Source organism: Camellia sinensis, chromosome 1 (assembly GCF_055761805.1).
Source record: "Camellia sinensis isolate YWXY chromosome 1, ASM5576180v1, whole genome shotgun sequence".
Lineage (NCBI taxonomy): Eukaryota > Viridiplantae > Streptophyta > Magnoliopsida > Ericales > Theaceae > Camellia > Camellia sinensis.
The window spans coordinates 149,215,111-149,232,213 of NC_138961.1; the positions used below are offsets into that span (position 1 = coordinate 149,215,111).

The following is a 17,103-nucleotide window of genomic DNA, read 5'->3' on the forward strand; positions in this document are numbered from 1 at the left end:
CCGTCGTAGAGCGTGAACTTAGGCTGGTGGAAGCCTGCCGGAAGCGGCGTTGTTTCTATTTCCAGGGAAAAAGGGGTGGCACTCAGCCTGGCCAGGTCTGTATCTTCAAATATTGGCACTGCTTGGCGGGGTGGAGGCATTCCGACCTCCTCGCTGGCGTGAACCCCGTAGGAGAGCCGTTGGAAAGCTGGTATTCTCTGGGCTTCGCGCCGGCGAGCCCGCTCCCTTAACACTGCCCGTAGGTCCTCTGACTGAGCAGAATAAGAGTACCTCGACGTCGTCGCCGGACGTGAGGGTTTGTAGGTGCTGTCTTGCGCGCTAGACTTTTCTGCATGCACGTCGGAATCACCAACCTGGTAACTCCTGGTGATGGAAATGGACTGAGTACGTTGCTGACTCTGATCGCCTGACCGGCGGGATGGGGTGCGCTCACTGTGGTCTCCCACTCCAGCTACACCTTTCCCTTTGACATGCCGCTTAAGATCCTCCATCTCCGCCGCCATCCGCCTGATGACAGCGTCTTGGTCCCTTAACTTGTTTTCCAGTCGCCTGGCGTGCGAGTCTCTCCTCCGCCGGTGATCGTCTGGACTCCGTGAACGCCCATGACTCCTTCCGCACTTATCCCGCACGTCTCCTGACTGTCCTCCAGTGGGCGTCCCCAAGTCAGCCATTGGATGGACGGCAGGTGGTCCCTCTCTCCTTTGGGTATACTCCGGGGTGGCTCCGTCGATGGCGGACAACGGGAACTCGTCGTTGTTCGCCATGGACGGCGATCAGATGAACCCGGAAGACAAGGTTTTGTCTGTCAATCTTCCCACAGACGGCGCCAATTGTATGGGGAGCAAATATTCCGGCGTGCCCGTATTCCTTTCTTCCGAGCTCCGTCGATATCCGATCACCTGCGAGCAAATAACGGTGAGCTACCCGGCGGTGTGTGGCCGGAAACACCCTCCGACGGTCAAATTAGCACACACCTTAGGATGGATAGAGAGAAGGGAGAGAGTGTTTGGGTGTGAGTTTCTTACAGATATGTTTTTTTTTGCGTATGGGGGGTGCAGACATGCTTTTATACCTTCTGAGCCCCATATCCACTCCCAGTCATCTCCTGACACGTGGCTCTGCTATCCCATCTGTCAGCATAAACCATGCCATTCACCACCTAACCTCAACTGCCTGACTTCACAGCTGGAGCTCGGCAGCCGAGCTGCTCTACCTCGGCCATGTCATGCTTCAAACCCATGCGCCTAGCCGGACAAACACATGAAGGACCGGGCTAGGCGGCATCTCGGCAAAGCCTAGCCCGGGCACCTCCTTTGGTTGGCCTTCTTGCCGGTCAATCAACTACCTCGGCTGACCGTGCCTTTCTGGGCGCCGGTCTCTCGGTCTGTCTGGTTTCGACCATCCTCGGACCGAGCATCCTGGTCTGACCGGTCACTTCCTGGCCGAGCGGTTTCTGTACGGTCCGGGGTGGCACACACACTCAGTCCAACTCTGCCCGGCCCAAGTTCTCTCAACCCATTTCCGGGCGGATAGTTGATCAGCTCGGCCCCATACACCGTTGGGCCCTCAACCTGCTCGGCCGTCACCTCGGCCCAACTCCAGATCATAAATTACCCTCTCAGTTACTATGAAGAGATTCATCATAGGTTGTCTTTGGAGTGTTCAAGAAGTATCGCCGAGTGTCTATAAAGTGATTGATATTATGAATTTGAAATTTTCATTAAGACATTTTAAAAGAAGTGTCGAACATGACATGTTTTAGGATTGTTTGTAGAGTGTTGTGTCCGACATGATACTTCTCCTTCGTAGAAGTGTCTGTGCTTTTTTGATTTAGAGACAACGGAGATGCTTTTGACTGGTTAAGTTTGCTTTTAGGTTAATTTATACTCTTTGAACGTGTGTTGGGCTGATTAGAAATGGGAATCTGCCATGACGTCCATTGGCTTGCATCATTAGTGGTTGAATATAAAAATTTAGTTATAAGGAACTTTGCTTATTGACTAATTTGATAGTGGCCCTTAGAGCCCCATCCTCTTGTGGATATGTTCCATTTGGTTTCTGTTCTGCAGTTGTTGCCATTCTATTATATTGCAGCTCCTGTGACTGAGACTGTGCATGTTGGTTGCACTGATTCAATCCCCTTCTCTTCTGCACTAATTCAACAAATAAATGTATTTAATAGATCAAGACCGGCCTATAAAAGCTTCTAACTGCGGGCCTTATAGTTGAACCTGGGCTGGAGGGTGTTTTATTTGAATTGCAGCTATCACATGGATAATCTGGCTGGTCTTGACCCTGTGTGGCTCCCTTTTAAATATCTGCTTTTTCTTTTGTGTCTGCTGCTTTCTATTTTTTCCCTTCAGTTCATTTGTTCGTTTGTTTTTTTTTGTGTGCCCCTTGATCCCCACCTGATTGGGATACAAGGGTTTGTTTGGTTTGGTTTGGTTTGGTTTTTTTTATATTTTATTTTATTTTTTTCCCCCTTGATGTCTCCAATTGCTGACACATATATGAAGCATTGTTTGCAAGGAGTTGGAAAAGAAAAAAAAAAAGATGTTGGAATTTCAGAGTTCAATCTGAAGGCGATAGTGGTTAGGTGAATAATGGTGTCCAATTGGACCAGCAAACAGTTTTATGGTTTTTTTTTTTTTTTTTAATTTATTTTTCTTAGAATATAAAAATTTAGGTGATCAATTCCAGGGCTAATAAATTACTTTTTATTTATCAAAAAATTAAAAAAATTACTTTGTGGCAGGTTTATTGTCCTGGAACTTCCCACCCATGAGAAGCTTGTGCAGTATCTCTGCCGGGTTTTCGTTGAAAATAAATAAACCCTTTGTCCATCCTCTTTATAATAAAATGCAGCAATGTGCAGATCATTGACAGTGAAATGAGATTATGTCACACTGCTCTTGTGATTAAAATTGTTGAAATTTATGTAATATTGATTGTTATTGATTGATATCTGATTGTTTACAATGATCATATATATAGAAGAAAATGTGGTAGTAGGTGTAGGTGGTAGGTGAGGAGTAGGTGGTGGTAAATTGGTGGTAGGTGATGGTAGGTGTAGGTGGTAGGTGGTGGTAAATTGGTGGTAGGTGATGGTAAATTCTAACAGCCCCCCGCAAACTCAAGGAGGATAGAAACTAACCAACTTGAGTTTGAAGAGAGGAACAAAACAAGAAAATACATAAAAATAAAAGAGGATAAGAGACACTGTATGGTCGTGTCAGACCATTGGTGAAGACACTGGATGGTGGTGTCATAACGTTGTAGAGGATACTGTATGGGGGTGTCATAACCATGTAGAGGACACTGTAAGGTGGTGTCAGACCGATGTAGAAGACAGTTTATGGGGTCATGTCGGACCGTTGTAGAAGACAGTTTATGGGGTCATGTCGGACCGTTGTAGAAGACAGTTTATGGGGTCATGTCGGACCGTTGTAGAAGACAGTTTACAGAGTCTTGTCGGACCCATAAAGGAGCTAACCGGAATCAATGTCGGGACAGTTTACAGAGTCTTGTCGGACCCTTGATGGAGCTAACCGGAATCAATGTCGGGACAGTTTACAGAGTCTTGTCGGACCCTTAAAAAGTCGCACCCTCAAAAGGTGTGCCCAATTTTGTCAAAAGGCGTGCCATCAAAAAACGTGTCCACTTTATCAAAAGATGTGCCATGAAAAGGCGTGCCAGTTTGTCGGGCGTCAAGAGGCGCGCGATGCGCGTGGCTGCCTCGGCTATAAGACAGAGGCTGAGGCTGAGGCAAAAAAACCTGCGAGAGATATTCTGAGAGAGATTTCTGAGAGAGATTCTGTATAACACTCTGTTGCCTAGAAAATGGCTTCATCGTCTTCCCGCGGGCTGCTCACTCTCTTTCCCGACCTCAACGAGTCAACGAGAGAGAGAACTGGTGCGGTGGCACTGGAAACTCAACCAAGCGCCTCGGAGTTTGCTCCGTTGAACTTTCCGATGCGGTCGGTGGAGCAAAGAATGGCAGTGCAGTCGGATGTGGAGGCCAATCAGTATACTTTGAAGGCATGTGTGGAAAGCATGACGGCGGTCACAAACCTGTCGAACCGGCTGCAGAGTAGGACAAATGAGGTGCAGCATTTAAACTCCCAACTGGCTCTGCTCCAACGCATGTATAAGGATGCGCGAGCAGAGATAAGTGTGCTGAAGGCGGAAAATAAGGAGCTGAAGCGGAAGGCCACCGTGATGTTCCGATTTGGAGGTCCTCCATATGCTGCAGTGGAGGAGTTTGGGGGAGTGAACGTGCTCGGTGGACAAGGAAACACGGAGACCGGACTGGCACGGGACACCCAAGATAAAAGTAAGAAGAAGAGACCTGCAGTAGAATAGAGAAGGGAAAAGAAAAATCCCACTGTGGGTGTGGTTGTTTTGTTTGTATTTTTTTTTTTTTTTTTTTTTTTTTGTGTAAAATGGTGATCGGGGTGAGGCCCGATATGAATAAAATGAGTTTGCAGTTCGTCTTCTTCCTCCGTGTTTGTTTGTTTTTTTTTTTTTTTTTTTTATTTATTTATAATAAAATAAATAAATAAATAAAGAAAAGAAAAGAAAGAAAGTGGAGCGTTGGGCCCACGGTTTTGAAAACCTGCAAAGGTGTGTGATTTAATTTTTTTTTTTTATTTATTTTTTTTTTAAGTATGATTATTTTTTTTATTTTTTTTTGTTTTGAATGAAAAAATAAATAAATAAATAAATAAATAAATAAATAAATAAATAAAGAAAATAAATAAAGAAGATGAATGGTGCACATGGGGCTGTGAATGGGAAAGAAAAATAAAAAACAGAAGAAAGAAAGAATATTAAGATGCTAGTGCGTAGAGAGTGGTTTTTAAAAAATGAGATGATGATGTTTGTTTTAAAAAAGAAGAGGAAAATAAAAAATAAAAAAAATCAATCACTGCTCAAAGCACGGGGTGAAAGAGTGGGTTGAAATATTAAAATGGTTGGTTGGAAAGTAGAAATAGGAGAGAGAGAATGAGTGGGGGGAGACATGCCCATGTGGGGCAAGAGAAAGAGTGGGTTGAAATATTAAAAAAAGAGAGTGAGTGTGTTTTGTGAAGAGCTGATTGGTGGAGTGGACTTGTTGGTCACAAGAGAAACAGAGCTTTGCAGAGTCGGCTCTGCAGTACAAGAGAGCTTGAGATTCTCCACAGAAATCGCAAATTCGTTTCTGGGTTTTGGAGTTTTCTTGATCTTGTTCTTCTTCTTCATTGTCTTATTTCACATGTAGGGGCGTTGCAGAAGCATCAGCCATTGGAATTGCTGAAGATGATGCTAAAGATGATCTTACGGATGACAATACCGAAGATGAAGCAACAGAAGCCGGGCTTGACGAAAGCAACGGTGTGTGTTCTGATGCCGGTGGATCGCCTGTGCTAGTTCTGGCATCACGTTTGCAGACAGGGCAAAAGGTTCTCCATGTGGTTAGCCAAGCATCAACACAAAACGCATGAAATTTATGTCGACATGGCAGTACTCTAAGCCTCTCTCCAACGTTGTAGTCTTCAAGACATATAGCGCACGTTGCTGAAGTACAATTATCCTCTACTACAGCTGTAAAAATTAGGCTTGGCATTGCCTTCACTAGACGACTACTCATCCCGTGGAATTCACGAACATGTGAAGCTCGAGGCCTTTCTCGTCTTATGCGATGCCTTCGAACAAAGAAACAAGTAGCAAGCACTGCAGACATGGCAAGTGATGGGAAGGTATGTGTATAAAAATGAGCGGAATAGGTTGAGGTCCGGCGGACGGCTAAGGTGAGGTTGCCGCCCGCCGGTGAAGCAAAAAAATATTAGGTGCTGAACCTGCTCTGATACCATGTTGAAATTTATGTAATATTGATTGTTATTGATTGATATCTGATTGTTTACAATGATCATATATATAGAAGAAAATGTGGTAGTAGGTGTAGGTGGTAGGTGAGGAGTAGGTGGTGGTAAATTGGTGGTAGGTGATGGTAGGTGTAGGTGGTAGGTGGTGGTAAATTGGTGGTAGGTGATGGTAAATTCTAACAAAAATCTTCTTTTCTATATATCGTGTACTCTTAGATTGCCGAGTGGCAGAAGTAGGAAAAAGAAAAGGAAGGTAACAGAAGTAACTAGTGAGTAGTCCCTATGATTGTGTAATCCCCTGCAACACGGGCAATTACTGGGATAAGTCCTTGGGGATGGCACCAAGTAGGATGGCATGAATGATCTCCACTTCCCATAAAAGTACTTCCTATGTAATCTTCCTTGGGGTTATACAGATTTTCATATGGTAGAATGATAACAAGGTATGTTGCAACCATTTTAAAGATGTACTATTTGTTATGTGTTAGGGAACAAGGACAGTACAAGAACCCTGCAAATTGTAGCAGATGGAGGCGCCCGCCTGTTGAGGAGGTTGTTTGATGATTAAGTTTTAATGTACAAATATTTGGGAAATTTCTGCTCTCTAGCTTTACTGGACAATTATAATACTGAAATGTGAAATTTGTTTTTTTACAGGTGCTATCGAAATTAGCCACTCATTTTTTTAGGGTACATTCAAGACTCTGCGTAGATGAAGCTGAATTAGCTGAACATGTTGTAGGTTTGACTTGCAGCTTGGCCTCTTGCCAATTCAGGTACTGTATGGTCAACTTCAGTAATTTGAAGGCCAAAAATATAGTGCGGAAATGTAACTTTTCATTTCTTTCTCCTTGTCTTTTGGTATCCTAAAACTATATGGGTTCGTTTGGTTTGTATTTCTGAAAAATTTTTGGGAAATTTTCTCTACAAATAAGTTTTTAAAAGTAATCAAACCAAACAAATTTTTCCAAAAAAATTTCTCAAAACTTGTAAACCAAGCAAGTTTTCCAAACAAATCTCTCTCTCACACACATCAAATCAATCACTTTTTCCAAAACTCTCTCTCAAAATAATTTTCCAAAACATCTTTTGAAAAAAACCAAACCTAACAACTTTTCGTACTTTTTATCTCTAAAACACATCTCTCAAACACAAACCAAACATACCCTATATGTTCTTCTGTACATATTGATTTTGGTGGCCTTTATTGAAGACAAAATGCAGTCATCAAAATATGTAAAAGCAAGAGTTGAGGTTGTTTTGCCTCAAGTTGCAAAAATCTATTAATCCCCTGAGAAATGTTGAAATGATTTTCTATAAGTTCTGTATTACAGCCCTGTCTCCTTCTTGAAGAAGCCTGTCTCCTTTTTGAAGAAGCAGGGACACTTCTAAGAAGGTACAATGTTGGTGTTGGAAGCTTGTTGGACACTCTTCAACACGTGCCAAGCATGTGTCCAAATGTGTCCTATTTCTTATAATTTTTGAAACCAGACATTATTCGGACACTTGGGGGACACACGTTGCCTTGACACACACCTAACATGGACACGGACACTGGTATAGACATGGGACATGGCTATTTTTTAAAAAATTAGGACAAGGACACAGTAGGGATAGGAATTTTTACTTTACTTGGTTTTAATTGCTATGTACATGAATATAAATTTTGGGCATAGAGACATAAGAGGCATCAACCTATATGTGGGTGTATTGTTGTTTTTCCCCACTTTCTCCCCTCTTTATTGCTAACATTTTACTTTGACCCAAATCAGCTTTCTAAAACTATATGAACGAAAAAATCACAAAGATGGCCTAAGACGTATCCAAACTTAGGATACATGTATCTGTAAAGTGTCTCCAAAGTGTCTTGCAAAAAAAAATAAAAAAAGTTGATGCACCATGTGATGTGTCTGACACATGGACATGCATGTTGGTGTCTGATACATGTCGGATACAGACACGACACCCATTTTGGACTGTCCATGCTTCCTAGACACACACAAAACACATGCATGTTTAAAGAATATCTTCGGATCTATCGATAATATAAAGGGAGGCAAAAAATGGCAAAAAAGTTGGAATCTCAATATAACTTTTATACAGCCCAAAATATTTCTACATACTTTTATACACTTTTTTTTATGCATTTCAATACAGTCTTTACACATAACTATTGGTGATTTTTAGTTATGTTAGAAACAGAAAAATGTCAAATTGATATAATTGGCAGGCTTATTTCTTAGCAGTTTAAGCTCCAAAAGGTGTGGGCTGCTTGGCATGGTTTTGGAACTCAGGTTCTAATAGGTCTTTGTTTCAAGTGTTTATGTGGATTCATTTTTTCCTTTAAATGTCTGGCTGGATTTTATATATATATATATATATATATATATGAGGGAGATCACATCTGAAAGAAAGTTTGAGAGCATGATATATATTGGTGGGCCCAGTCCCTGCCAACTTAAGCTTTTAGAGGAGTTGGTTGATTAACAGAAAACATATCTCATATTAAAAAAACTCGCATTTGCTAGACTGTAAAAAAACTAATTAGAAATTTATGATAGTTTGAATTAGTGTTTATAGGTGCGTTTGTAAAAATCATATTATGCATAATGTAATTTCATCATGGATATTTGTTTCTTTCATTCTTTTCTTGTCATTCTTTTTTCCAAATCTGTTAGGGACTATTGAGTCCAAATATAGTGAGACTTACTGGTCCAGTGCAGTTACCAGGTTGATGTGCTAGATAGAAAGAGGCACTTTGTGTTGATCTTATGCAAGCTAATCTACGGAATCATATACTAGCATATTACCCGTGCTATGCACAGATTGTGTTTACAATTATCTATATATGTGAATTGTGATTTTTAAATGTCTTTTTTTTTAAAAAAAATTTCTTCTTTTTTTCCTTTTTTATATTATATTAAAGTTTAATATTTTGATAATAATCATATGTATTAGACTTTTCAAGTAATTAAATGTCTTTTTTTAATTATATTATATTAAAGTTAATATTTTGATAATAATCATATGTGTTGGACTTTTTAAGAATTTTTTTTTATACTTGTTCTTAATGCATTAAAGTGTTGTTATGAGGGATAATAATCATATGTGTTGAGACTTTTCAAGGAATTCATGTGTTGGATTTCAAAGAATTTTTTTTATGCTTGTTCTTAATGCATTAAAGTGTTATTATGAGGGTAAGATTTGAGGGTTGGGAGAAATTAATAAATGCTAAGATTTTTTTTTGAATTGCGATTTTTAAATGTTTTTTTTTTTTTTTAAATGTCTTCTTTTTTTCCTTTTTTATATTATATTAAAGTTTAATATTTTGATAATAATCATATGTGTTAGACTTTTCAAGGAATTAAATGTCTTTTTTGTTATTATATTATATTAAATTTTAATATTTTGATAATAATCATATGTGCTAGACTTTTCAAGAATTTTTTTTTATACTTGTTCTTAATGCATTAAAGTGTTATTATGAGGGATAATAATCATATGTGTTGGGACTTTTCAAGGAATTCATATGTTGGATTTCAAAGAATTTTTTTTATGCTTGTTCTTAATGCATTGAAGTGTTATTATGAGGGTAAGACTTGGGGGTTGGGAGAAGTTAATAAATGTTAAGGTTTTTTTTTTTTTTTTTAAATCAAAAAATTAAGAAATTTAGATTGGGAGATTGGAGCTCCCACAAGACTTGGGGTTAAAAACCCCCTTTTGCTTAATATATAGTATAGATATTTGCAAATATTATGATTCAATTTTTATAGTTGCATATTGTCATGACCTTAATTAAGAAATCTTTTTAGTTTTAATATTTTATTTTCTCTCTACTTTACTGTTGCTTGCCTTAATTCTGAATTTGTTCAATATTTTTCCTTTCATATTTATGTGCAGAAAGAAGTTAACACGTCTGTCTGTAAATTCCAATGGTTCCCTTATCCCCAAGGATTGCATCGACAGGAATCTAATAAAAAAAAGCACGTGGTGAGTAGTTTCATTTGATATCAGTCATCATTGTAAAATTTAATTCTTAGGAAATTAATGCTAATACAAGCAAATGACTTCTGCTACAAAATTTATGCAAAGTTGCATGTTTATTGTCATTACCTTTCATTTGAATGTGTAATGATCAAAGATCATTGCATTAATTCCAAAGCTGCCCTCGTTTAATTTAGTTTGCATAAGTTGTGTTACAAATCATAATTAGTTTGCCCTTGTTTAAATTGTCTTCTAAAGGAAATGAACATAATAAATAAATAAAAGTAATTTGTAAGAGGGTTGCAATTGATACAGCTTCCAAATGTCAATGGTTCTTTGTGATAAATTAGAAAGGTCAGGGAGTGTTCTTGTATTTTTATCAAATGTTAGGGAGTATTTGTGATTTTACCATTTGATATTTTAGGATACTACATGAGGGCAAGGCATAAATTTACCACCACTTAAATAAGATAATAATGGCAATGTGCATTTGTTACTTAAATTGATTTTTGGCTTTGCGAGAAGTGGTATTAGAAGCTAGGTCGACCTGCTTCCGAAAATGGGCTTCTGAGAAGGTCAGTTTCCATGGGAATCCAATGTATAAATCACCGCCAAAGACAACTAATTTAAAAGCATTTCCAACGCCATGAGTGCATTTCAGAAGCCACCCCAAACACCCCCAGTCTCCACTTCTTAGTGGTGCTTCTCCTCTCCCCCTTCTGTTGATCTTATCATAATTTGTAGAACACACTAGGTTTTCATGATCTCTATCTCTTCTCGAAGATGATCCCCCTCCCATCTTCTTACCCTCCTGTTTGGACTGCTGCCTCATCTTAGTTCAATGGTTTCCAGAAACCTGTAGGCCTCCTCTTCAAACCCTTGTCATAAAAACCTAGGAGCTAAAACTGCCTCGTCCTACCCTCACTGTTTTTCTTCAGCCATAAACAACCAAAGGAGGGCAGAATCTCCATGTTGTGACCATTCCTTGGTATCACTCACAAATAGTCCCTCTGGTTCTCCATCTCCCCAAAGAACTCAGAAAAGGCTGAAAATCATTGTCTTGTAAATACTCACCTCCATGCTAACTGTCAGATAGTAGCCACCACTTCTTCACCTGATAGAATCTCTCCCCATCCTCTCCACCTATAGATGCATCCCTTTCCACCACCAGAGCCCTATTGAGATAATGAGAACTCAGTTTCTCCCCACATCCATCTCCTCCAATCATCACTTTCCCATCATTGCCTCCTGCCAACCATTCTGTAGCTCCGAATACCTGAAGCCCTCTCTTCATCCACTTTGTGGCCTTTTCCCATCCTCTACTCATGCAACAACTCAACAGAAACAGATGGAGGACCATAGGGAGGCAGAGTCAAATATTTTTTTTCGTAAAATAATTCAGCTCATACTTACCTTGATAACTATGGTTAAAGGCCTTTGGGCTGACCTTGAATCAGGGCCTTGCTTGCCTCTTTAATCTACTTAGCTGGCCCACACCATTCCAGGATCTGCTGGATTGAAGTGCTCCAAATGTCACCACACCAGTCATAATTCTTGACATTACAGCAACGTTACGGTAAATAATGATGATTTCTTGGCAAAACATCCCTTTTTCTTGTGTGCTCACCCACCGTGAAAGTAACTATAATAATAAATTTTATATTGAGAACAATCCCTGAAATGATACTACCCTTTTTTATGAACATATTTGTGATACTCATTTGTGTCAAATATAGCTCTATGAATTTTTTGTAGTTGACTTGTTAAAATATTGTAGCTTCTTCATTTTCCACTTCAGTCAAGGATGTCTAAGCTGATTATTGAAAATAGATGTTCTAGAAAAGGATTGTAATATCCTATCCCAAAAAAACAAAAACACAAAAGAAAAAGGAAAAGAATTGTAATAATATTGCATGCATGGTTGTTAGAATCTTACAATTCACGGTTCGATTCATACGATTTGATATGAGCTTCAGGCAAAACGATTTGATTCATGCATTTGAATTTTAAATTCAGTGAATTTTATGGTTGAATTACAATTTAGTATGATTCATTACGATTCATTGCAATTTAAATGATTCAATTATGTTTGCATAATGCATGCAATTGAGTCATTTTCACAAAAAGGAAGAAGAAAGAAAAAAGAAGAGATTAACTAATTATTTTGATATACGTGATTTTATATGTATATACATATATATATATATATATATATATATAATATGTATATTGATAATTATTTCATTTTAAACACTGTATTTTTATATGTAATATATATCAGCAATGGTAGAGGGCCCAAATTTTGTGGCTCAAATGTGGCTCAAATGGCCAAAACGACGTCGTTTTGAGTACAAAACAACATCAAAATGGCCAAAACGACGTCGTTTTGGCCATTTGAGCCATATTTGAGCCACAGAATTAGGGTCCCCAAACATTTTTCAATATATATATATATATATAATGCTAAATAAACTAAATCTTACAATTCACGATTAACTATTTAGCAAAAAAATTCACAATTCGATTCATTATTTGACAACAATGATTGCTTGGGTTGAACCATTTCCTTCTATAGTCACGCTTGATTTTGGGAGTGTCATATGCCTTAATTTAAAATCAATGTGGAAAATCAGTTCTGTTTTTCTTGATGTTCCTTTTCTACTTCAGGTTAAAGGCATTGGTTGCTATCCCAAAGGTACAACCACGTTTTGCTATTGCTATCTCGAAGAGATACCCTACAATGAAATCCCTTTTGACTGTTTACATGGATCCAAATAAATCGGTGAGTGATATAACAAAACAGCCTTTATTTTTCTTAATACACATATTTGTATAAACAAACCTTGTTTATTGGTGACTAATAGTGACTTTTTTACTGGTTGAATAATGTGATGCGATTTTAGCATGCCTCACACTGTTCTCATGGTACAACTTGTCTTCTTCCATCTCTTGGATTGGACAGTCCTCTTCCTAAAAGGATAGTATTTGTGGACTATTTTTGTTAAATTTCTGTTTGGGACATATAAAGGAGGGCTGAGAAACAAACAACGGATTTAACTCGAATAGTGAGTCTTGATTAAGTCCAGCCTTGTAGGGTTTGTGGAGGGAATGGAAATTTCAGTTTAAGGATGACAGCAAATCCTTTCAAGGGATCCAAGTAAAATATTAAGGTATTCTTGTGGATTTTGCTGGGAAAAAAATTGAGATGAAAATGAACCTAAAATTGTTGCTCTCTATTTAGGAGGTTGAATGAGTTCATGTTCATTTCCTGCGTTTTTGGGTTTCCCGATGAACCCCTGGGATTGTTTAATGTGCATGACCATTCAATTATGTATCATCCAATAAGATAGCCCAATTGGTACAAAGATTTTTCAATGCTTCGGCACATAATATCCAACTAAGTTGTTTTATTTCTCCCTTTTCTTCTTGGAAAGTATATGAATATATACAAGAAATTCTAATGTAGCGGGACAATAATATCTCAAATGCAGCAAAACTTGCTACTTGACCTTAGCATATATTATTATTTCTTCAACATGGATTTACATAATTTGGTGGTTAATGGTTATGTTATTATGATACAGACACTCGTCATTGTAATTTTCAAAATATCACACAACAATAAATAAATGTATGTTTATTACACAGTAATAATAAGTTCTTTGTTTTTCTCATTACAAATATTATGGAAAAGAAGAGTATTCAAAAAGTCATAATCAATCTATACTATTATATATGTCAAGGCTGCTGATGGTGTTGACGTCTCATATTTTGGGTTTTCCCTACCCCTATAGTTGGTGCTTATGTAAAAAAAATACATTAAGAAGAAGATTAAACACTTACCACTTGAACAACCCATACTTTGTGTGCATTTCTCTTTATTATTATTCTTATACTATTACCTTTTTTCAAATTGCACACGCATCGTGTGTGCGAACTGCTAGTGTGTGTATATATATATATATATATAAAGGACTTCATTCACAAAAAATTGGAACTTGCAAACTTAGTTTCTAAAACTAGGCTAAAGAGAAAAGATTAATATGAACCCTCATTATTTTGCCTTTTGTTATGAACTTCGAAGTTCCAAGTCATTTTTCTTTATAATTGTGATGTGTTTTATGTGTCCAAGTGATAGATGCGTCAAAAGTGTGTTTGGTACTAGAAATATTGAAAAAGTAATTGGGGTGGTTTGAATTTGTGTCCTAGATATTTCGGAAATATTGAACGTCATCAAATGATCTTCAAAATTAATGCTGAGTTAGCTACGCCTAGAGAAAGTGATTTGTTCTATTAGTATGATAAATGCATCCTGTTTTTTAGTTTAACTCAACTTCTCAGTATTTATTTTCCCGTTGTCTTGCATATCAAAAGGAGCATAATTGAAATTTATATTGTAAATTGATTCTTATTTAAAATGGCAGGTGCATGAGAAAGAATTTTTGCTCAAGGACTTGATAATAGAAGGGTTACTTGGTGAGGATAGAAGACTGGGGGAGGTTTGCTCAAAGAGAGTTTACAGAATATTAATGGCACAATGTGGAAGCATTAAAACTGATGATGTCGAGGATGGTGCTGATTTCTTTCGACATTCGACTTGAATGACTACTCTTCACTGTACTTCTTGGTGATCACTTCTAAGTGGATGATAAAAGAGCATGATGATGCCCTCTTGATTTTTTTTTAATTTTTTTTTTTTCCCCTGTAACATAGGATACATTTTGAGTACGACGACTTACTAATTGAAATTGATATATGCATTGTCTCAAATAGCTTCAAAATCTGCCTGGCTTTGACATCTGTCCTTGGCAACTAGGCTTGTCAAATGTTCCTTGATGAGTTGGACAAAAATCAGCACTATGGTGGTGTTGTGTTTCCGTGAAGTTGGCCCCTTTGCAAATTTAGAGGCATTTGGTATTGCAAGCATGGCAATTTGGCAAACCTCTTATGTGGTTCTTATTAATTGAAAATTTTACCCTTATCTTGTGTTTGGTTGGGGGATTTAAGGAAGAATTTGGAAAGAAAAATGAAAAAGGTAGGTAAAATGTGAATAAAATATATTTATATTTTACTTAATTTCACATACTTTTTCCTTTTTCTTTTTAAAATTTCTCCTCAAATCCTCTAACCAAACACAGCGTTAGGATATGTTTGATGGAATCAAAGAGGTAGGAATGACACTCGTTACGAAGAAATCAAAGTCGCCTTTTTTTGTCATTATTTTGAAGTTCAATCTATGATATTCTCATCCAGGTTTGTGTACTTACGTGGTCATTATTGTCCTTGTTTTCTCATTTAAGAGAGAAATGATGTCCTTCACATCAACATCAACTTATAACCATTTGTAATGTGATGTATTTTTGTGTTAAATGTTTTACATATATATATATATATTTATAGTTATGATAATTTGTGATTTGGAAATGAAGTTATGCAATTCGTGCTACTATTACACATTTTTGGTAACGTTATATATTTTGTGGTTAATAAACATTTCGATAAAAAAAATTTATAATATTACCACAAAAATGTATAACATTAGTACAAAAATGTGTAATTTTATTTCTAAATCATGGATTGTTGTAACTCTATCCAAAAATATATGTAATATTTACCATATAAATGTGTAACATGAACCACAAAAATACATAACAAGACATAATACATAGACATGTACCATAAATATTCCCTTATATTAAAATACCGACTCAACTTCACATCAACATCAACCTATGGTGATTTGCATTTGTATTAAAACACCTACTATTTTCATATGTATTAAAAAATCTATATACGGTATTCTATTAAAACAAAATTTTATATTTTTAAAGCTATTTTTCTTTAAAGTTTATCAATTGTGCACAAACAATTTATATGAATGTTTTTGTATTATTATTCTTTGTATTATTAATTATTAATTTTTTATTTTTTAAAATCATTTAAAAAAAATTAAGATTTTAAGAGTAAAAAAAAAATTATATGGTATTTGAATATGTATTAAAAATCTATATACACTATTTTATTAAAATAACACATTTAATAGTTTTAAAGCTATTTTTCTTTAAATTTTATCAATTGTGCATAAAAAATTTATATGAATGTTTTTGTATTATTATTCTTAGTATTATCAATAATTTTTAATTTTTTTAAAAAAATTAGTTAAAATAAAAAAATTAAGATTTATTTTCACAATGACCTACATATTTTAAGAGAGACTCACATTACAATCAAAGATAAAATTCAATCATAAAATATATTTTGTATAATTTTGATTTTTGTTTTTTAATTTTATTTAGCTGGAGTTAATGACGAAATTTTTTTTTTGACACAAATCACACTGTATTGGCTGATAATGATTGAGCATTTTCAATACGAAAAATGTTTGGTGGCCACAATATTTGCGGCTCAAATGGCTCGAATTGACCAAAACGATGTCGTTTTGTGTTATTTTTTGTCCAAAACGACGTTGTTTTGGTCAATTCGAGCCATTCGAGCCTGGAAAATTCGGGCCCTCTATCATTGCTGTTTCAATACAAACATAAATATGAGATGATATGATAATACAACCAACAAGACATGACATCCACTGTTACCTAGCATTATTATTTTTTTATTATATATATACATAAAATTATTAGATGATATTAGAATATTATGTGACATTATCTATATGATACTTTTGATCAATAAAAATCATAACATATGCTAAGGCCTCGTTTGGGAACAAGATTTTTTAGTAGGGCCATCTCCCTAAATAAGTCAAATTATCAATTCAATTCCCAAACTAAGCCTAGTTTTGAAAGAATTCCCAAAATAGGCTAAAACGTGGTTCATAATCACGCTTTCAACGTCTGTGTACCTGTCCCGCGTGAAAATTGGGAAGTCTTAAAAGCATCGTTACAAAACGCGCTTTTAATTAATAAAGCGCGGTTACAAAAGGCGCTTTTAATTAAAAAAAATTTCTTCTGAAATCTCTTTTCTGAACCACGCTTTTAACTTAATTTTTTTTTCTTCTAAAAGCGCGGTTGTGAACCACGCTTTTAACAAAAAAAAAAATTTCTTCTGAAATCGTGGTTATGAACCACGCTTTTTGGCAAATTTTTTTTCCCAAAGAAAGCGTATTTGTGAACCACGCTTTTTACATAAACTACACCAATTATTTAGTTTCAGTTTAACTGAACTCTGAAGAAGAATTTTTTTTTTTTTTGGTTTTTTTTTTGCCATTGTTTTGGTGATAATGTATTTCAGAATAATT

At 36.4% G+C, this 17,103-nt stretch overlaps 1 protein-coding gene across 4 annotated transcripts in view; it reads left to right on the plus strand.

Moving 5' to 3' along the window:
• The window catches only part of LOC114311181 (crossover junction endonuclease EME1B), a 38,667-nt gene extending 23,878 nt beyond the window's left edge, over positions 1–14,789 (plus strand). The window contains exons 8-13 of one of the 4 annotated variants that reach the window (XM_082886792.1): positions 6,353–6,416; positions 6,522–6,640; positions 8,111–8,158; positions 9,765–9,854; positions 12,516–12,630; positions 14,273–14,789. In XM_082886792.1, the coding sequence (XP_082742918.1) occupies positions 6,353–6,416; positions 6,522–6,640; positions 8,111–8,158; positions 9,765–9,854; positions 12,516–12,630; positions 14,273–14,449 (613 nt within the window). In that variant the 3' untranslated portion in view covers positions 14,450–14,789. The remainder of the gene's footprint in view (positions 1–6,352; positions 6,417–6,521; positions 6,641–8,110; positions 8,159–9,764; positions 9,855–12,515; positions 12,631–14,272) is intronic. The other 3 variants (XM_028257259.2, XM_082886798.1, XM_028257260.2) reach the window with 3 other exon arrangements.
• Positions 14,790–17,103: the final 2,314 nt, after the last annotated feature.